We start from the raw sequence: 23177 nt of genomic DNA, 5'->3' as shown, positions 1-23177 counted from the left end.
TTCCTGCCCTTCTCTCCCTTTCTTCTGTGCAAAACAGCGGATTAGCCCAGGGGCTATCAGATGAAGCGCGCATGACCGAAGCCAGTGTGACTGAGATAGAGATCGTCTGGCTCCTTACACACTCTGTGCGTGTGTGTGTGTGTGCACGCGCGTGCGTTTGTGTGAGTGAGTGAGTGTGTGTGTGTGTGTGCGCGCGCGCGTGCGCGTGTAAATGTGTGTGTATGTGTGTGTGTGTGTGCTAACACGCTCGCGCCGACTGCGGTTATCACCATAAATATTTTGCACCCAGTGGCATGATGACACCCAAAATAATGACGACGGAGAAGCTGACAGCTCTCCACATAATCTCAGTGGCTTAATTTCGTAATCAGTTCCAAAGCAGTGAGGAGCCGCAAAAGCTACACACGAATATAACCAGACTGGCCAGTCATTCGTTACATGTCGCTTCTATTCTAACGTCACCGCTTCGCCCTGCGGCAGGAGAATTATGCGAAGTGTCATCTGAATAATACTCACGTGTCAGCGGAGATTAGAAAAGAGAGAAAAACCACTTGCAGAAATTGCTGAAGCCAGGCAGCCTGCGCCGCGACACGCATTCATTATTCATGAGCTGCCTTTGCCCCGCCCAAACGAAAGGAAAGCGTCAGTCGAACGCAGTCTCCTGAGTGATTTTATAATTTGGATTGCACCTTTTTTCCCTTTTCTGTTTGCTTCATCCCACGCAGATGTCAAACTCAATTTTGTTGTGAATAACATTCCTAAATATTTATATGTATTGGTTACTTTTATTTCCCTATCACCACAGCCCCATTTTTCACGAGTCAAAGATGACCTCCATTGCGGAAAACTATAATATTGGTCTTATCGAGATTCACTGTTTGTTGTAGTCTGTCTGTTTCTTGCTTAAGGGCATTTAATTGATTTTGAAACCCTATGGGTGTGTCAGACAAGAGAACAACATCATCAGCAAATAGCATTAAGAGCAAATCTGTTGCGCCAGGTATCATTTGTATTCCATGTCTCCCCTTCTTTGGTAACTCCACTGCCAATTCACTGATGAAAAAGGAAAACAGCTGTGTGCTTAGCATACAACCTTGTTTAACCCCTCTTGGACACTGAAAAAAGTCTGAATAAATACCTTTGTCACGAACACATACAAGTACAGAATCGTAGATGCTTTTAACAGCCATGTAAAACTCCCGAGAGAGAGAGACAGAGACTTAGAGAGAGAGAGAGAGAGCACAATACAACGGTCTGCTCGGGCAACATGAAGCGTTCGTATATATATGAATTATATATATGATTATGTACATATAGATAGATTTAGATTTACATACTGATAGATCTATATGAAATTATGTATATATGTATTCATGTATGTACGTATAGACAGATGTTAGAAGAGAGACAGAGCTGAATATGTGTTTTATGTTTTGATATATATATATTTTTGTTGTTGTTGAAGAAATGGTGATGTAAACCAGAAAGTGTGAAGAAAAAGTAGCGTTACAAAAACGCAGTTCAATAATTTATAACTGCCTCTCTCATGTGCAACATTGCGCTGGGGGGGGGGGGGGGGGGGGGGGAGTTGGTGGTGGGGGGAGCTGCTTTATTTTCTTTTTATATGATCTATATTCAAGCAGATGCAAACGTGCTAAAAACCAAAGCAAAAATGAATCGGTTTTCATTGTATACAGCGAATCTTACTACACGTGGGAAATTCCAGGCGTAACTTAACTTTCGCTTTACTGCAGCTGAACCGTCAGAACCGACCAGTTTCCTTCAGGTGGGGAAGGAGAGGGTGATTTACCTCCACCCTTCCGCACTGCGTGTGTGCCCCAAAACGGCTTCAGCACTGTTATAGACAGTAAGAAGGGGCCTGCCGCGAGTGGTTTATCTCTCTTTTCTAATCTCCGGTGTCAGTCAGGGCTGGGATCACGAGTGTTTGCCTTTAATTACTGTACCGTCTTCCTCTTCGTCTTCTTCAGCAGACTGCTGGAGAATTCCGTGCTTACATAACTTATAGAGGCGTGTCGCATTATGTTATCTTGAAGCAGACTGGTTCTCTAACACAAAAGAAGACGATCCAGAGGGGCAGAACAGCAGGCTTCTTTTTGTTGTTGACTTCTTGCTTTAATTTGGTTTTCGTATTGTGCATATGATGACACTTTATTTTACAGAGTCTGGCTGTAGCAATAGATTGCTATCAACCAACGAAATGGAGGAAAACACGTGTTTGTTGCTTTGGTCAAGTATCCATATCAATCAATCAGTTAAACAGTCAATCATTGTCGACCACTTTTGGCATTACTTGCGATTTGGCGATGTGCATGCGCAAGATCCAAGATGACCGCGCCAGGGGCCTCTCCAGAGGCCTGTTCTGTGAAGAGTCATTGGGGCGCCGCACAGAAAAACAACAAAGTGTTGACCAGATTCCTGCAGGTCTGGGTCTGTGCACATGGTTTTCCTGTCCGTTCTGTAATGTTGTCACTCCATCGTTTTTCTCTCTTCCCCCTCCGTTTCCCTCCCTCGGCAGTATGCTGTATTTCAGTTTCAGTTTCTGAAGGAGGCATTACAGTGTTCGGGCAAATCCATATACACCACACCAGATCTGCTGTACCTACATTACCTATGAAATTGTTTCGAATTTTCATTGGATAAGACAAATAAAAGCTAGGTTCCCAGTTTAAGCATGTCACATTTTAGCAATCGTGGTAGAGATTGTATGCAACAAAAGTCTAGGTATTTGTCTCAAATTTCGGAGTACAAAGGACAAGCACAAATTACATGTTCTTCATCTCCACGTGACTCCACATTTCTTTTCTGGGTTACGTTTTGTTTGTTTGTCTGTTGTTCATTGGCCAAAGCAGGTTGGAGCTCATGTGTTTTTGTTTTTTGTTGTTGTTGTTGTTGTTGTTTTTCATTGTTTATCTGCTAGGAAAAAGTTTTTGTTTTTCTTTAAAGAAGGAGGAGGAGGAAGAGTAGGAGAAGAAGAAGAAACCAAAGAGGCAGAAGAAGAAGAAAAGGAAGAGGAAGAAGAAGAAGAAGAAGAATCTGCCTCACTTTGTTTTATATGGTTACCATCACTATCCTCCCTCTTTTTCCACCCTTCCTTCCTCCTCTTCTTCTCCTCCTTCTTTTGCTCCTCCTCCTCTTTATCTGCCTTCTCCTTATATGCCATCTCCCCTCTCTTCCTGCTACCATCATCATGATCTTCCTCTACTTCTTCAGTGCTGGTATCCATTTTACTTGCTATTACCTTCACGCAAGGGAGTTTGTTCTCATCCTCTCGGAGACTCGCAACAAGTTGCAGTCTTACAGACATCGTAGCCAAACAAACGTATGTACAAAGGAGAAAAAAAAAAGGAGAGAGAGAGGGCGAGCGGGTGATGTGGTGGTGTGTGTGTGTGTGTGTGGGGGGGGGGGGGGGTTAAGTGTCACATCAACTATCGCATTGATGTCTTGCAATCTCTTAAGAGATAACTATGCCTCCAAAAAAAACCCAGATGACAGTCATATAAATAGGAACTTTACGAAATAAAAAAAGAGAGAAAGATGCTTGTTACATTTACTATTTTCCACTTCAGAAAAAGGAAATTTTTCAAACAGTGGTTTGTAAGGAAGCCATTCTTGGTCAAAAAGCATTTTTCTGCTTTTCATCACATTAGAATAGCATTCCACATAATATCTGGGTGGTTTTTTTTTAGCAATCTAGTGAAGGCAGTTATGTGAGGTTTACTGTTGTTCCATTTGTACTTATAAACATGAAATTTAGCGAGCAATAAATCAAGAATTTTATCCGTAACAACTCCATCTTTTTCTTCACCATAAACAAGATGTTGTGCATGAACACTCACACACACACACACACGCACACACACACACACACACGCACACACACACACACACACACACACACACACACACACGGAGATGAGTATCTATTCCGCTCACCTGCAACGATCCCCCATTCCCTCATATGTCTCTTTACAAACGCATCATTACATAATTATAAAGAATAACAAGAAAGGCAAGGCCTTCAAGACTCACTTGTGGTATACACTTAAAGGGGAAAAATATAACGATCATAATAATAATAATAATAATAATGAAGCTTATAAGATTTAGTTTGTTGAAATGTGTTCTCAATTCGTTGTTATAATTATATAAAGCTCTGCATTAAAAAAAATTTAAAAGGTTCCACGCGGATTCGAACCAAGAATGTTCTAATCGAGAATGAGCGGTTTTATCCATTGCACTGACAGAGCTTCGACAAGGACTTTCAAATATTATTATTTAAGCATGTTATTTTAGTGGATGAATCGACAACGGTAATCGAAGTGATAACGCTATTTAATTCATGTTATTTTGGTAGATCTCGGGCGTTTAATAAAGTCCGAGGTAAAGGACACGTTCCCATTGCTTTAAACACCTGAAATATGTGTCCGTTTTAAACAGATCTGCAAAGATCTATGATCGACAAGCTCCTTACACTAAGAAAGAAACTCTGACATCGTCCATTCAACTTCTCTTTTCTGTTCATTCTAGTTACTTCAGCATCCAGTTTAAAACATTCATATGTAGTAAACTAGTTGATAATTATTGAAGAAACTCTTTTGATTTGTGGTAAAGGAGACGTTGCCATCGCGTCAGGCTTTGCAACGTGTTTTGTCGAGATCTGCACAGAACATTGCAGACAAGGCTGACCTGAACTCCATGAAACGGTCGATTCAAATTTTCTTTTATGTTCATTCTAGTTAATTCAGCGTCCACTTCAGAATATTCATATGCAGTAAACACGTCAATAATGTAGTTTGTGTTACTGTATGTGTTCTGTCCAGAATTTGTATTTCTTTGCTTGTAATTGCTTTTAATAGAATATTTCTATTCATCATCTACTATCATTTAAAAGAATTGTATACATACTGTGTTTGTGTTCAAAGATGTGAATCTTAATCAGCTGCTTTGGTTACTTATTCATTCAATGGTTGTTGTTGTTGTGTGTTTACTAACAATATATGTATACATACTGTTTCATAAAAAAAAAAAAGTTTTCCAGAAAAATCCTACCTTCAGAATGTTTCACGAGACACGTTCCACAAGGCTCTGTTTCCCACAGGGAGAGGCCGTAAAGCAGCAAGGTGTGACAAGGAACAAACTGATTGGACCAGCCGTCGCCACGTGTTTATGTAACACGGCACATAGACCCCTCCCCACCCCCCCTCCTGACTCCCTCTACCCCCTCTCCTTCCACCCCCTGGGCTGTGTGCTGTGTGATTGCACTGTTCCGTGTCATCCAGCCAAGGCTGTCGTGTGTTGGCTGTCACAAACATGCAGCCAACAAAGTATAAGGGAAAGAGCAACGGCTCGCTTATCGTGTGCAAATCTGTACAGATGTATACTTTTGTACAGGTTATAAAACGGGCCTGACACAGGAAAAAGTTTGAATTAATTTACATGTGCTAGAATGACATTTATTTTTTGTTCAGATGACACATATTGAACATATCTCACATATCACACTTCGACAAACTGAAGATATTTTCTGTCGTGGGTGTTACTAATATTTTTTTAGTGAACACATCAGTGTGTGTGTGTGTGTGGGGGGGGGGGGGGGGAGTGTGTGTGTGTGTGTGTGGGGGAGTGTGTGTGTGTGTGTGTGTGTGTGTGTGTGTGTGTGAAAGAAAACAAAGCATAATGATAACACAAATAAATACATATTGATGTATGCAAATAAAAAAAGGGGGCTGGGTTGAGAAGAGACAGACAGACACAGAGAGAGAGTTGAAACTAAAAGTTTTCATTGTCCATATTTCTAGAAATAAAACTCTTCAGCCAAGGGTGAGATGTCATTTCTTGCTTATTGTAGCAAACCAAGATGAGACACGCAGACGGACAGACAGGCAGCGAGTTGGACAGCCCGCCAGACAAACAGAGAGAGATAGAGAACACTCACATGAGCATTTATGTAAATTATCTATGTTGAAAATCACATCATCATCACCATCATCATATGAAGAAGAAGAAGAACTGGACATTTACCAGTGCTTTCCTCACTGCACAAAGCGCTTTACAATCCACATAGACACGCATGCGAAACACACTCAGTTCTCAACTCATAATCATGCACAATAAACATTAAAAATGCGCATACAATTTCGTACGTACAATACATCCATCCATCCATCCATCCATACATGCATACATACATTCGACGCACACACAATACAGCGTTACAAATATCAAATATACAATGCTGCTGGAAGAGGAACGTCTTGAGGTTAGATTTAAAGGAAGGCAGTGAGGGGCTGTGACGGACGTGGTGAGGCAGAGTTCCATACTTGAACAGCAGATAAGGAAAAGGCTCGACCACCGTGCTGTTCTCTTTTGTGACACATATGAGGTGTGATCGATATGGTTACTTATATAGCACCTATCCTTGCAAAGAGACCAAACTCTAAGCGCTTAACAAACACAAGAGTCTTTTTTTTTTTCTTTTTTCTTTTTTTGCATTTGGGTAAAGCCAACTGAGAGCTGCCTTTAGGAACTCATCATTCGTTTCATGTCATTCAGTTAGGCTTAAGTCACGCGCTCACACACACACACACACACACACACACACACGCACACACACACACACGCACACACACACACACACACGCACACACACACACACACGGAGATGAGTATCTATTCCGCTCACCTGCAATGATCCCCCATTCCCTCATGTGTCTCTTTACAAACACATCATTACATAATTATAAAGAATAACAAGAAAGGCAAGGCCTTCAAGACTCACTTGTGGTATACACTTAAAGGGGAAAAATATAACGATCATAATAATAATAATAATAATAATGAAGCTTATAAGATTTAGTTTGTTGAAATGTGTTCTCAATTCGTTGTTATAATTATATAAAGCTCTGCATTAAAAAAAATTTAAAAGGTTCCACGCGGATTCGAACCAAGAATGTTCTAATCGAGAATGAGCGGTTTTATCCATTGCGCTGACAGAGCTTCGACAAGGACTTTCAAATATTATTATTTAAGCATGTTATTTTAGTGGATGAATCGACAACGTTAATCGAAGTGATAACGCTATTTAATTCATGTTATTTTGGTAGATCTCGGGCGTTTAAGAAGTCCGAGGTAAAGGACACGTTCCCATTGCTTTAAACACCTGAAATATGTGTCCGTTTTAAACAGATCTGCAAAGATCTATGATCGACAAGCTCCTTACACTAACTAAGAAACTCTGACATCGTCCATTCAACTTCTCTTTTCTGTTCATTCTAGTTACTTCAGCATCCAGTTTAAAACATTCATATGTAGTAAACTAGTTGATAATTATTGAAGAAACTCTTTTGATTTGTGGTAAAGGAGACGTTGCCATCGCGTCAGGCTTTGCAACGTGTTTTGTCGAGATCTGCACAGAACATTGTAGACAAGGCTGACCTGAACTCCATGAAACGGTCGATTCAAATTTTCTTTTATGTTCTTTCTAGTTAATTCAGCGTCCACTTCAGAATATTCATATGCAGTAAACACGTCAATAATGTAGTTTGTGTTACTGTATGTGTTCTGTCCAGAATTTGTATTTCTTTGCTTGTAATTGCTTTTAATAGAATATTTCTATTCATCATCTACTATCATTTAAAAGAATTGTATACATACTGTGTTTGTGTTCAAAGATGTGAATCTTAATCAGCTGCTTTGGTTACTTATTCATTCAATGGTTGTTGTTGTTGTTGTTGTGTGTTTACTAACAATATATGTATACAGTTTCATAAAAAAAAAGTTTTCCAGAAAAATCCTACCTTCAGAATGTTTCACGAGACACGTTCCACAAGGCTCTGTTTCCCACAGGGAGAGGCCGTAAAGCAGCAAGGTGTGACAAGGAACAAACTGAGTGGACCAGCCGTCGCCACGTGTTTATGTAACACGGCACATAGACCCCTCCCCATCCCCCACCTCTACCCCCTCTCCTTCCACCCCCTGGGCTGTGTGCTGTGTGATTGCACTGTTCCGTGTCATCCAGCCAAGGCTGTCGTGTGTTGGTCGTCACAAACATGCAGCCAACAAAGTAAGGGAAAGAGCAACGGCTCGCTTACCGTGTGCAAATCTGTACAGATGTATACTTTTGTACAGGTTATAAAACGGGCCTGACACAGGAAAAAGTTTGAATTAATTTACATGTGCTAGAATGACATTTATTTTTTGTTCAGATGACACATATTGAACATATCTCACATATCACACTTCGACAAACTGAAGATATTTTCTGTCGTGGGTGTTACTAATATTTTTTTAGTAAACACATCAGTGTGTGTGTGTGTGTGTTTGGGAGGGTGTGTGTGTGTGGGGGGAGAGGGGGGGGGGGTAGTGTGTGTGTGTGTGTGTGTGTGTGAAAGAAAAAAAAGCATAATGATAACACAAATAAATACATATTGATGTATGCAAATAAAAAAAGGGGGCTGGGTTGAGAAGAGACAGACAGACACACAGAGAGAGAGTTGAAACTAAAAGTTTTTATTGTCCATATTTCTAGAAATAAAACTCTTCAGCCAAGGGTGGGATGTCATTTCTTGCTTATTGTAGCAAACCAAGATGAGACACGCAGACGGACAGACAGGCAGCGAGTTGGACAGCCCGCCAGACAAACAGAGAGAGAGCTAGAGAACACTCACATGAGCATTTATGTAAATTATCTATGTTGAAAATCACATCATCATCACCATCATCATATGAAGAAGAAGAAGAACTGGACATTTATCAGTGCTTTCCTCACTGCACTAAGCGCTTTACAATCCACATAGACACGCATGCGAAACACACTCAGTTCTCAACTCATAATCATGCACAATAAACATTAAAAATGCGCATACAATTTCGTACGTACAATACATCCATCCATCCATCCATCCATACATACATACATACATTCGACGCACACACAATACAGCGTTACAAATATCAAATATACAATACTGCTGGAAGAGGAACGTCTTGAGGTTAGATTTAAAGGAAGGCAGTGAGGGGCTGTGACGGACGTGGTGAGGCAAAGAATTCCATACTTGAACAGCAGATAAGGAAAAGGCTCGACCACCGTGCTGTTCTCTTTTGTGACACATATGAGGTGTGATCGATATGGTTACTTATATAGCACCTATCCTTGCAAAGAGACCAAACTCTAAGCGCTTAACAAACACAAGAGTCTTTTTTTTTTCTTTTTCTTTTTTTGCATTTGGGTAAAGCCAACTGAGAGCTGCCTTTAGGAACTCATCATTCGTTTCATGTCATTCAGTTAGGCTTAAGTCACGCGCTCACACACACACACACACACACACACACACACACACACACACACACACACACACACACACACACACACACACACACACACCACACCACACCACACACACACACACACACACAGAGGCGCGTCGGAGTCTGCAGACTCATATTGCAGAAATATATCCTTCTAACGTGTCTCCAACGCTGCTCTTCGTTTTCAGCATGTATGGGTCGAGAAGTGTCTATGAAACAAAATTCAAATTTTTCTGTGTTCCATCCAGATAAAAATTCAGTATTCTTCAGCTGTAACTAATAGACTATTAGTGATCATTTCATTAAGACTGGAGTTAAGTTAGGCTATGTCACAGTTCAATGACTGCATTGCTTGGAGATACATTGCGATGTCATGCAATGCTAGGTCATATCATGTTCTGGCATGCCGTGTAATGTAAGTGTATCTGCATATATATATGCCACTATGATGATGATGATGGTATTGATGATGTCGATAATGATTATGATGATGATGAGAATGATGGTTGGTGTTGTTGTTGTTCTCTCTCTCTCTCTCTCTCTCTCTCTCTCTCTCTCTCTCTATATATATATATATATATATATATATATATTATATATATATATATATATATATACATATATATATATAATATAGTGCATGTGGTGATTTGTACAACTCACAATAAGTGGTATGTAGGTTCTACAGTTTCAGTTTCAGTTTCAGTTGCTCAAGGAGGCGTCACTGCGCTCGGACAAACCATATACGCTACACCACATCTGCCAAGCAGATGCCTGACCAGCAGCGTAACCCAACGCGCTTAGTCAGGCCTTGAGAAAAAAAAAAAAAAAAAAAAAAAAAAAAGGGGGGGGGGAATAAATAATAGATAAGCCCACATAAATAAATAAATAAATAAATAAATAAATAACAATTATAACACAGAAAAAGGTAGTAGTAACAACAATAGTAATACCAATAAAATGATAATAACAAAAAATAAATAAATAAATAAATAAGACAACAATGGTGATAATTAAGCGAACGAATGTAAAATACGACGACACACACCCACACACACACCCACACATGCACAACAGAAACGCACCAAACATGCAGCCTCACAGATATGAAAGCACAGTCAAACACACACAAACGTACATGAGCTCCAACACACACACACACACACACACATTACCTTGCACCTCCTCCAACCCCCTCCTCCACACACTCATTTCTAGCCTACGTATCGCAGCTTCCACGGCACACACACACACACACACACACACACGCACGCAAACACACACTCACAGAGATGAACACTTAATTGTACAAGCACACACATATACGCCCATATCTCCCACCCCCAACCCCCACACATATATACAAAGATAGATATATATATATATATATATATATATATATATATATATATATATATATATATATATATATATATATACACACACCCGTACACAGATCTCTCCTGACACTTGTGTACACTTACACTCTCGCGCATTCACAAACGCACTCAAAAACACAGACCCACACATCCACACAAACACACACATCCACACACGCACACGCACAGAGGCTGCCAAGAGGGATGGGAAAAGATCTCTGATGCCAAGAACGTGGCGTCTAGTGTGTTGCTCAGTCTATTGTATTTGGAAAGGCCCACAGAGACTCTGTTCCGTTTTGAAGAAATTTGCGCAATGTTGGTTTGGAAATGATGCCGATATTTGTTTGATTTGCAAAGCATCGTGCTCTACCTTTCATGTTAGACTTTCGGCCGCTCCCTCTCTCTGCTTTTATTTCTTTGAGGCGATCGATGGTGTGATGGCCTTGTACCTGTTCTTTTTGGTATTCTTTGACTTTTCTGAGAATTTCCGATTTTCCTAGATGTAGGCCGCTCGTTGGTGTTGCGTTACCAGCAAGTCTGTCAGCTCGCTCATTTCCCTTAACACCTGCATGTCCCGGGCAGTATGACCATGTGAGTTTTTTAATCTGAAAGTTGCGCATTGCCTTATGCCACTCTGGGCTTCCCATTCCGTTTTCAATTTTCTGTATGAGGTTCATTGAGTCGGTTAGAATCATGGCATGTTGGTTTCCGGGCGTATGGATGGACGATAGCCACTGGAGGGCATGTGTCGCAGCTTCAACTTCCATCGTTAGGCTGGAGGTTGTGACTTTGTAGGCAGCATTCTCTTCCCAAATTGTTTTTCCATTTTGTTTCGCAGTGAATCCCCAACCAGACTGGTCTTTGGTGACTGAGCCATCTGTGTATATGATGATGTCCTCTTCTTTACTGTTTTCTTCTATGAGTAGCTTCACTTCCGCATCTGTTTTGCCCTCTGGCCATTCCCGACAATGTCTTCCTAGAGTGGGTGAAATGACTGTGTTGAATAGATGGTTGAGGTTTTTGGGGTTTTTCTCCCATTCTTTTGTTTCTTTCAGGTCTTGTAGTCGGCATACTAGCTGGATTGTGTCTTCTGCTTGTCCCATCCATGATCTTCCTCGTCCTAGACGGCTGCCTTTTGGTTCTTTGACTGCGTCATGCAGTGGGTTTTGAGGGTTTTCTAATGCTTTGAAGTAGGTCTTGACCTGTTCTAACTTGTTTCTGGCCTGTACTGAAGGAAGGTCAAGCAGGTATCGCATGGTTTCTGTGGGCGTGTCTTTTGTTGTTCCAAGGATCAGCCTCATAGCTTCATTTTGTACTCTTTCTAATTTTAGGAGGTTGCTTTGAGACGGTGTTGTAAGCCCAAGTCCGTAGTCGATCACGCTGAGGACGAGTGATTGGTATAGCAGGAAGAGGTGGCGTTGTTCAATTCCTTTGGTTGCCATTGCTTTTAAGACTGAAAGGCCCTTTTTGCATTTGAGAACAGTATTTTCCGTATGTTTTCTGAAGGTCAGCATCCTGTCGAAGTGTATTCCTAGGTAGCGTAGGCATTCAGTTTTCTCAATTTGAATTCCATCGAATGACACAGAAGGTGGTGATTTGCTCGCGGTTTTGTTGTTAAGGGTGCACAGCAACGTTTGGGCTTTCGCTGGATTGATGGAAGATCCTGTGTCTTTGCACCATTGAGCAATATTGTTTAGTTGTTTCTGGACGGCTTCAGTTCTTTCCTGAGCATCTTTCGAAGTTTTGAAGACCAGGCCATCATCCGCAAGGGTAAGCACCCGAGCAATTCCATTGTTGTTTAAGTCTGCAAGGCCCTTCGTGTAGACATTGTAGAGGACAGGAGAGAGCGGAGACCCTTGTGGCAGTCCCATGGATAGTTTAGAAGGTGCAGACATCCAATCTCCGAGGCGTAGGACGACAGTTCTTTCCTGAAGCGCTGCTGCTATCCATCTTGTCAGTGTCAAACTTACTCCATAACTTAGTAGCAGCTCCATGAGGTGCGCAAACTGGACTTTATTGTAGGCATCTTCAAGGTCAATTGCTACTGCTAGTGTTTCTTCTTTTCTTTGGAATCCTTCATACACCTCATATGCAAAAGCAGCTGCATTTTCCCATGTGGACTTGCCTGTTCTGTAACCACCTTGATTTGAAGGGAGAATGTGCCTGTGTTCAAGATCCCTTGCAAGTTTCCTGGCTATCATGCGTTCCATGAGCTTTCCAGCAATGTTTTGCATGGTTAGGATCCGGTAGCCGCTTACCTGATGATGGTCCTTTCCTGGTTTTGGTATGGGTTTTAAGAAGCTGTGTGTCCAGTCCTCCGGCACTTGTCCATTGTGGAAACTGTTTTGATATAGACTGAAAAGTTTGCTTCTGTCTTCTTCCGATAGCTCCTTGATGTCTGAGTAACGAACTTTGTCTGGGCCAGGAGCCGATTCTTTCTTGCATTTAGCTATTGCCTCGTTTAGATCATCCATTGTCAAGTCATCATCAGGTCCAGTCTGCATAAGGGTTTGGTTTAACTCCTCAATATATTTCTTTTTCTCATCTAAGTTTCTTTGATCACTCTGTTGTATGAAACGTTTGAGCAAAGCAGATCCTTTTTCTTCATTTGTCTTAAGCTTGGTTCCGTCAGTGTCTAACATCTCTGGGGTTGTTGTTGTGCACGTTTTCCCTTCCATGCGACGATAAAATTGCCAGAACTCTGTCAATGTTGTGTCATAACTGAGTGTCTCGCAAAACTGTTTCCACCTGTCATTTTTGGCCTCTTGAGCAATAACTTCAAACTGTTTGGTTTTTTTCTTTCATTTTTGTTTCAATATCTTTGTCCGGAGATGGTTTTGTTCTTTCTTTTTGCCAAAGTTTGACAGCCGCATGTTTTTCTATCCAGGCTCTCTCTGTGTCGGTATTCCACCATGGGGGCTGAATAGTTTGCATCCTGTTCAGTGCCGTTCTTTTGTTTCTTCTGCGTCTTAATTTTTCGATGACAGTTGCCTCTTTGGTTTCATACTGAAATGGATCACGCAGTTTCATACAGGGTTTATCTGACAGTTTCTGTAGACTGAAAGCTACCGGGAGGTGGTCGCTGCCTTGGTATGGAAGCGTCTCTGCATTCATTTCTGCTCTGAATTTTGGAGATGTTAGAGCGATGTCGATCACACTGTCACTGTCCCCTTGTCTTGTTCCAAGGCGAGTTGGGGATGTGGTTGTTAATGGGCTAAGAAGAATTTCCCCTATCATTCCTTCAAGTGCAAGTCCTTGTGGGTTGGTGTTCCGCTGGTCCCATAACTTCGATCTTGCATTAAGGTCTCCACAGATAATGACCGAGTCTCCAAGTTCGTTCTCTATTTCCTCTAAAAAGGCCCAATCCTCTTTTGTTATGCAGGTTCCTGGGTGAACATAGGCATTGATGAGCACGATGCTTTTGTGAACTCCGTCAGGTTTTTCAAGACACACCCCCACTAATTCACATGAGTTGCTACACCATTTCTCTAGATTTATGGTGGAAACTTTGTTTTTTAGGTTTTTGTTCAGTATGATTGCTACCCCTCTTCCTTCATTCCTTTGAAGGACTGTGAAATTCTCAAAAAGGTTCTACAAAGAACATTAAAGCATGATGAAGAAACCGCAAATCGGATGTGAAACTGAAGAAAGCGAGAAAGTGTGTGTGTGTGTGTGTGTGTGTGTGTGTGTGTGTGTGTGTGTGTGTGTGTGTGTGTGTGTGTTATGCGTTGCGTGTACGTGTGTGTTAAGCGGTGTGTGTGTGTGGGTGTGTGTGTGTGTGTGTGTGTAGTAGTAGTAGTAGTAGTAGTAGTAGTAGTAGTAGTAGTCTTCAGTTTAACGTCTTCCACTTTAAGTGATATTAGTGTGTGTGTATGTGTGTGTGTGTGTGCGTGTGTGTGTGTGTGTGTGTGTGTGTGTGCGTGAGTGTGTGTGTGTGTGTGTGTGTGTGTGTGTGTGTGTGTGTGCGTGTGTGTATGTGTGTGTGTGTGTGTGTGCGTGTATGTGTGTGTTATGCGTGGCGTGTGTGTGTATGTTTGTGTATGCATGCGATTGTGCATGTGTGTGTCCATGTTGTGTGTTATAAGAGTATACCTAACCTTATGTGAGGAGAGTAATGAGTGTTGGAAAGAAACAGTATGTTGTTTGTGTGGTTTCATCGGTCAGTTCAACTGTGCGCTAGACTTTGATGATGGAGTCTGCCGTCAGTCCGACGGATGAGTAGGCAGGCAGGCTTATCTGTCGGTGTGTGTCCTCATATAGGAGAAGAAGCCGATTCTGGATGTGCAGCACGTCCCACAGGTGTTGCAAGGGAAAACGTCTCCAGAAGTTGAGCCCTGATTCCTTCGCTCACGCTTCTCCTTAATGGCCAGCGTTCTCTTGTTTTCAAACGTCTTTATGCCATTAAAGCACAGCATCCTTCAGCGACAGCGGTCAAGGGTATCAGTTTCCCAGGAAGTGATGTCTAGGTCACAGGTTTTGAGGTTTGTCTTCAAAGTGTCCTTGAAAAGCTTGCAGGGTCTTCCAAGTTCGCGGTGGCCTTCCTTCAGCTGGCCATACAAAAGCATGTTCGGGATCCTCCTGTCTGTCATGCGGACAACGTGTCCTGTCCAGCATCGCTGGCACTGGATCAGCAGGCTTTCGATGCTGGGCAGGCTGCTCCACTCTAGGACCTGGAGGTTGGAGTCTTGCCACTTTATGCCGAGGATCTTTCGTAGGCATCTCTGGTGAAACTGCTCAAGTTGTTGAATGTGACAGCGATATGTCGTCCATGTTTCACAGCAGTACAACAAGGTGGTCAGCACAACAGCTCTGTAGGTTTTCATTTTGGTGCTGAGCCTGATGCCTTTGTTGTTCCACAGCCTGTTGTTGAGTCTGCCAAAGGCGGAGCTGGCCTTGGCGATGCGCAGCGTCACTTCTGCATCAAGGGCTCCGTTGCTGCATAGGCGTTCTGTGAGCTAGCTGGTTGGTGAGGCTGAAGGTGTTACAAATGAAGTAATAAAGTAAAATAATGATTATGCAAACCTTATGCATATCCATCATGAGCTTCCCAGTTCCAAATCAAAAACTTTTGCTTCTGCGTAACAGATGAAAAGACCAAGCAAGAAAAATGTTAAACAGCAATACAAGCCATGAAATATCATAATATAAATACATTGGAAGTGATGAAGGTGATAAGTAGTTGCATTTTAATTTTTATGTCCATGATTATTTATTGTCTTGTGAATGCAAGCAAGAAATATAAAAAAAATATATAAATATCATATTCATGAATTTCACTTGTCATAGAGTGAACAGAATAGTGTCACTTTTTTGTGCGTATCATACACTGTATCATGTCAAACTGGTGCATCTGAGTTTGACATGATAATAATTGGTATATTCAACAAAATAGGCGTTATGACACAAACTCCCTATTTCATGCCATATAATGAACATGTCGACCTCAAAGGCACAGTATATCTAACCAAAAGGAAGTATAATACTTTGATAGTTGATACAAACTCCCTATAAATATATGAAACAAACAGATCATCCCTTCAGAAGCTTCAGTTTGTCCAGTTACCAGAAAGTAATGGCAGCTTCACCTTGTTCTGCACCTGCAGACTTCCCTGAATGGTCTGCATCAGATCCCACAGGATTCCCAAGGCCAGTACCCATGTCACAGGATGCAGTCTGTAGTCCTAGGCTGGTGCCATCAGAGTCAGAGTCCGGCGCCAAGTCATGACCATTTGGTATTTGCACTGCTGCCTCTGCTGGAGAATTGAGAGCTGATGATGTCTGACCTTTAGATGACTTGTCTGAACTGGAAGGAGAGACTGGGTATTGAAGCGTTTCAACACTACTTAAACTACCTGATTTGTTTGTGGATCTTGTGCAGTCTTCTTGAATATTTCTATTCTGGTTGGGTTTGCCTTCACAGCGCTTGATCTTAATGTTCTGGCCACTGTGCAGCCTGCTGTTTCCTCTTGTTTATTCTAATGGTACAATACCTTCTTTTTGTTGGATGTAGAATGGGCAATGACATGCTGTCCGTTTCTGAATGTTCTGTTGACTTCGCTTTTGTGTTGTCTTTTGCTTTACAGGTCTTTGAGCCAGCACCTTTTCCTTTGACATGTCTCACCACCGGGGCTTGTGTCTCGCCTCTGGTTGAAGAACCTGCTGATGTTTCAGACTGTAAAGTGGGTGAGTCAGAGCTGTCGCTGTCCGTCTCACGTTCTGTCTGACTGAAGTTAGACGGTTCGTCTGAAGTTACTGACGACGCCATGTCTGGTTCCCGGTTCTCTTGAATTCCACTTTCCTCAGCACTGTCCTGTGATGCCCGTGCTTCTGTCTCGCTCCCTCCATCAGTGGTCACTCCATCATACACTGTATTATCATGGTCATTTTCTGAATCCAAATGTTCTACAGACCTATTTTGTGTGGGAGCCGTCACCTCTTTATCACCACTGATCTTTTCTTTGCCTTCTCCTGTCAGAACACACACACACACACACACACACACACACACACACACACACACACAAACACACACACACACACACACACACAAACACACACACACACACACACACACACACACAACACACACACACTTTGTTAACTATAGATTCACTATCTAGGGCACACACACACACACACACACACACACACACACACACACACACACACACACACACACAAGAAAAACATTATCAGACCGTCATGATAAATTCAAAAACAGCGTATGATGAATGCAAAAGCTTTAACTGCTTATTCTTGACTTTTGATTCAGATGTATGGATTTGGCGTTTGCAGTCATCAGAAACTTACTAGTTGTCTAGTGTCAAAATAACTGGATAAAGAGCTCAAGATTTCAGCTTGTCAATGCTAAAGATTTATACATGAAAAAAAAGATAAAATAAAAATATAGTAGGAAACCGCACCTAATTGGACATCCAACAATAGCGGTCGAAAACAACAGAAGAAAAGAACCAGGAGTCATGCCCTGACTCTGGGTACCTGGAATGTTCGCACCCTCTTGGACAGAGACAACAGACCAGAAAGACGCACAGCGCTCATTGCTAGAATGCTTGATCACTACCAGGTGGACATAGCAGCCCTGAGCGAAACCAGGTTTGCCGGTGAAACCTAGCTGGAGGAAGTTGGAGGGGGCTACGCCTTCTACTGCACTGGGAAGCCAGATGGCACCCCAAGAACCTCATACGAACCAAACTTGCACGACAGCTTGACAGCCTTCCACGTGGGATAAACGATAGGCTGACGACCCTGCGTCTGAAGCTGTCCAAGGATCGCTTCTCCACAGTCATCAGCTGCTATGCCCCGACGATGACCAACCCTGATGACATCAAAGAAGCTTTCTACGAGGAGCTCAGTCGCACCATTTCAGCGGTAGACAGAAAGGACAGGCTGATCATCCTTGGGGATTTCAGTGCGTGGGCATGGACTTCTCCTCGTGGCTAAAAGTCCTAGGACAGCACGGCACTGGCAAGTGCAACTCCAACGGACTGTTTTTGCTCTCGCTCTGCGCGCAGCATGGACTGACCATCACCAACACCCTCTTCCAACAAGCGGACAACTACAAAAACACATGGATGCACCCCCGCTCCAAGCAATGGCACATGCTGGACTATGTGATTGTCCGGCAGAGGGACAGAGGTGATGTTTCCATTACACGCTGCATGAGAGGAGCAGTCTGTTGGTCGGACCATCGCCTGGTAAGCAGCGAGATGAACATCAGACTTGCACGCAAGCTCCAACCAGACAGGCAGAAACCCCCTAGGAAGCTGAACATCCACCGCCTCCCTATCACCAAGGACGTACTGCAGCAGCAAATCCAAGTAGCTCTCCAAGAAATTCCTGCATCGATTGATGTAGAAGAGGTATGGAGCACCTTTAGAGATGCTGTGCACACAGCAGCAGCTGACACACTCGGCTTTGTACAGATGAGCCCAAAAGACTGGTTTGATGAGAACGACTCTGGAATCTCCAAGCTCTGAACACACTGCATATACGGCATCAGGATCACATTTCCGATAAAGACTGCCAAAGGAAGGAGAAAACAGTTCTTGCAAACCAAGCAATTCGTACAGAAGAGGCTGCGTGAGATGAAGAACACCTGGTGGGAGAGAAAGTCCGAAGAGCTTCAGTCCGCTGCTGATGCTCACGACATGAAGACCTTCCATGATGGTCTCCGAGCTGTGTATGGGCTGAGAGTCACAGGATCAACCCCTGTCCGAGCCTTGGACCAGACCACCCTCCTGACAGACAAGAAAGACATCCTTGCCCGCTGGGCAGAGCACTTCAACACCCTCCTCAACAGGGACTCGCCCGTATCTGTTAAGGTAATTGCAGCCCTCCCACAGCTACCAGTCAATGACTCGCTAGCTGCCCCTCCCACATGTGTACTTGCTTATCTCATTACCCTGGTGAAATAAAATTTTCGTTTCGTTTCATTTCGTTTCGTTTCCCACCAAGGCCGAGACCCGGAAGGCCCTGAAGCTGACAACGTCAGGAAAAGCACCAGGAGCGGATAGAATCCAGGCTGACATCTACAAGTATGGAGGCGAGGTGCTGACAGACAATTTGACCGCCCTGTTCCAGTCTGTCTGGGAGAGAGGGGAGGTCCCCCAGGATTTCAAGGATGCTTCTATTGTCCACATTTACAAACGGAAGGGAGACAAAACATCCTGCGATAACCACCGTGGAATCTCTCTCCTCTGCATCACCGGCAAGATCTTCGCCCGCATCATACTGACCAAACTGGTTGACCATGTCTCCAACACAGTCATCCCTGAAGCACAGTGCGGCTTCCGCTCAGGCAGGGGAACATGTGACAAGGTGTTTGCCGTACGCCAGATGCAAGAGAGTGCCGTGAGCAGAACAAGGAGCTCCACATGGTCTTTGTAGACCTGATTAAGGCATTAGACACTGTAAACCGCCGTGGTCTGTGGAAGATCCTCCTAAAGTTTGGCTGCCCAAAGAGCCTAATCCAGCTGATTGCGTCATTCCACGATGGCATGCAGGCGAGAGTACAGGAAAATACTGACATGCCGGATCCGTTCCCTGTGGTAAATGGAGTGAAGCAGGGCTGCGTCCTGGCACTCACACTGTTCTCCATTCTCTTCTCTGCCATGCTGATTGACGCCTTCCAAGACTGTGACCGGGGCATCTACATTCAGTTTCGCACAGATGGCAAACTTTTCAACTCGCGGCGACTCCACGCCAGGTCCAGGGTGTTTGAGGCACTGTTGAGAGAGTTCCTCTTCGCTGATGACTGCGCTCTTGCTGCACACACCCATGAGGACATGCAGTTCATTATGGACAGGTTCTCAGCCTCCTGCAGGCGCTTTGGACTCACCTTCAGCCTCACCAACCAGCTAGCTCACAGAACGCCTATGCAGCAACGGAGCCCTTGATGCAGAAGTGACGCTGCGCATCGCCAAGGCCAGCTCCGCCTTTGGCAGACTCAACAACAGGCTGTGGAACAACAAAGGCATCAGGCTCAGCACCAAAATGAAAACCTACAGAGCTGTTGTGCTGACCACCTTGTTGTACTGGTGTGAAACATGGACGACATATCGCTGTCACATTCAACAACTTGAGCAGTTTCATCAGAGATGCCTACGAAAAATCTGTGCATCCAGAATCGGCCCTCTTCTCCCATATGAGGACACACACCGACAGATAAGCCTTCCTGCCTACTCATCCGTCGGTAAGACGAGAGACTCCATCAGAACCTACATAACACTTATTGTGAGTTGTACAAATCACCATATACACTACATTCTATACATAATTATATATAGATGGAGAGAGAGAGAGAGAGAGAGAGAGAGAGAGAGAGAGAGAGAGAGAGAGAGAGAACAACAACAACCATCATTCTCATCATCATAATAATGATTATCGACATCATCAATTCCATCATCATCATCATAGTGGCACACACACACACACACACCACACACACACATACACACACACACACACCACCACACACACAGAGATATATATATATATATATATATATATATATATATATATATAGACGCACACAGACACACAGACATACATACAGACACACAGACACACACACAGACACACCGCCCCCCACCCCCCACCCCTTCCCGACCCCTCCAACAGACACACTTTCATTACACGGCATGCCAAGATATGATATGACCTAGCATTGCATGACATCGCAATGCGACATAACCACACTCCAGTCTTAATGATCACTAATAGTCTATTAGTTACAGCTGAAGAATACTGAATTTTCATCTGGATGGAATACAGAAAGTTTTGAATTTTGTTTCATAGACACTTCTCGACCCATACATGCTGAAAACGAAGAGCAGCGTTGGAGACACGTTAGAAGGATATATTTCTGCAATATGAGTGTGCAGACTCCGACGCGCCTCTGTGTGTGTGTGTGTGTGTGTGTGTGTGTGTGTGTGTGTGTGTGTGTGTGTGTGCGTGCGTGTGTGTGTGTGTGTGTGTGTGTGTGTGTGTGTGTGTGTGTGTGTGTGAGCGCGTGACTTAAGCCTAACTGAATGACATGAAACGAATGATGAGTTCCTAAAGGCAGCTCTCAGTTGGCTTTACCCAAATGCAAAAAAAGAAAAAGAAAAAAAAAGACTCTTGTGTTTGTTAAGCGCTTAGAGTTTGGTCTCTTTGCAAGGATAGGTGCTATATAAGTAACCATATCGATCACACCCTCATATGTGTCACAAAAGAGAACAGCACGGTGGTCGAGCCTTTTCCTTATCTGCTGTTCAAGTATGGAACTCTTTGCCTCACCACGTCCGTCACAGCCCCTCCCTGCCTTCCTTTAAATCTAACCTCAAGACGTTCCCTCTTCCAGCAGTATTTCCTCTGGACCCTCTCTCAGTCATGAAAGTAGTTCGTTGATTGTGTAGGTGTATTTGTAACGCTGTATTGTGTGTTCGTCGAATGTATGTATGGATGTATGTATTCTACGTACGAAATTGTATGCGCATTTTTATGTTTATTGTGCATGATTATGAGTTGTGGACTGAGTGTGTTTCGTATGCGTGTCTATGTGGATTGTAAAGTGTTTAGTGCAGTGAGGAAAGCGCTGGTAAATGTCCACTTCTTCTTCTTCTTATGATGATGATGATGTGTTTTTTCAACATACATTGTCAAACACGTGCTAAAGCGGACGTGCACCCTCCACCCCAATGCCCCACTACAGACGCCACAACACCAACAAGCCCACACAGAAATAGATTTTTACAACGCATTTAATGTACGTACTTATGTAATTGTATCAATGTGTCAAAAAAAAAATTAATGACAAAAAATTTTTTTTAGAAGGAACAAAAACAGAAGTAACTCTTATTTCCTTCAACAAAGTATCCAAAGGACACTGATGGGTGTGGCCACACAGTCAATTATTAAAGAAACACATCAAGTTTACTCGGGGGCACATCATCTCAACCCCACTCCCACCAATATTAAACACAGCTAACCAATATTTTAACACAGGTAAGTATTATTCCAGTCCAACACTTTCTTTCCGTCTCTCCACAAGTAAGTATCATGTATGTATGCGAGTATGTGAGTGCGAGTATGTAGATATGAAGTTGAGCAAGTTTTGATTATTATCACAAACACACACACACACACACACACACACACACACCACACACACACACACACACACACACACAAAAGATAAAATTAAGAAACATAGGTTACTGAAGCACAAATGTCAAGAGCGAAAATCTGACCGGGAGTCTTCAGCAGGAGAAAAAAATATTGAATGCACTGGGAGGTACCCGTAAAGTCGACAGCTCATTGCGTCGACAGCTCATTGCGTCGACAGCTCATTGCGTCGACAGCTCATACACATTTTAGGATCGGTAAAACATTTTTCAGAATACAATTACAATATCGGCACGGTCACACACACACACACACACACACACACACACGTACACACGAAAGAGAGGAGAGAGAGAGAGAGGGGGGGTGGGGAGGGAGGGAGGGACACTGGACACTGGAATTATTTATTGTCATTGCCAAGAAAGGTCTTTTGACAAGGGGGGCAACAACATAAATCCATATATTTTAGCTCAAAACAACAAAAACACTATATTTTTTTCTCTGAACCCTTCAGTCAGTTTAAACCAAGAAAATATGCAATACTTGGAAACACTTAAGTCACATCCTGACAAAAACTCAACGAAACGGAACTAAAGAAAAACAACAATGTAATGATAATAAAATACCAAAATAAATGGAGACTGACTCGACCATCCCTCAAAATACAATCAAACCAATACATACTGCCTCAACAATACACTCAAGTATGCAATGTTATGTTTTCTGTTTTGTTCAAATAAAATAGCAACTTCTGTACTAACTATAATTAAGTGTCTTCTATGCTGTTAATACTATTCTGACTTATGTACTTTGTCTCATTGTTTGAGCTTCTGCAATGAATTTAGC

General features: G+C 42.8%; 1 protein-coding gene across 1 annotated transcript in view; it reads right to left on the bottom strand.

The window, feature by feature from the left end:
• Positions 1 to 2281: 2281 nt before the first annotated feature.
• LOC143290709 (X-ray repair cross-complementing protein 5-like) overlaps positions 2282 to 23177 on the bottom strand; it is a 49464-nt gene continuing 28568 nt past the window's right edge. The window contains exons 15-17 of the mRNA XM_076600225.1: positions 16828 to 17116; positions 16292 to 16387; positions 2282 to 2380 (exon numbers count right to left, since the gene is read on the bottom strand). Coding sequence (XP_076456340.1) covers positions 2282 to 2380; positions 16292 to 16387; positions 16828 to 17116 — 484 coding nt within the window. The remainder of the gene's footprint in view (positions 2381 to 16291; positions 16388 to 16827; positions 17117 to 23177) is intronic.

The sequence above is a fragment of the Babylonia areolata genome, chromosome 16 (assembly GCF_041734735.1).
Source record: "Babylonia areolata isolate BAREFJ2019XMU chromosome 16, ASM4173473v1, whole genome shotgun sequence".
In the NCBI taxonomy this organism is placed as follows: Eukaryota; Metazoa; Mollusca; class Gastropoda; order Neogastropoda; family Buccinidae; genus Babylonia; species Babylonia areolata.
Note: the sequence above shows the minus strand (reverse complement) of the source record. Positions and strands in the feature narration are given on the sequence as shown.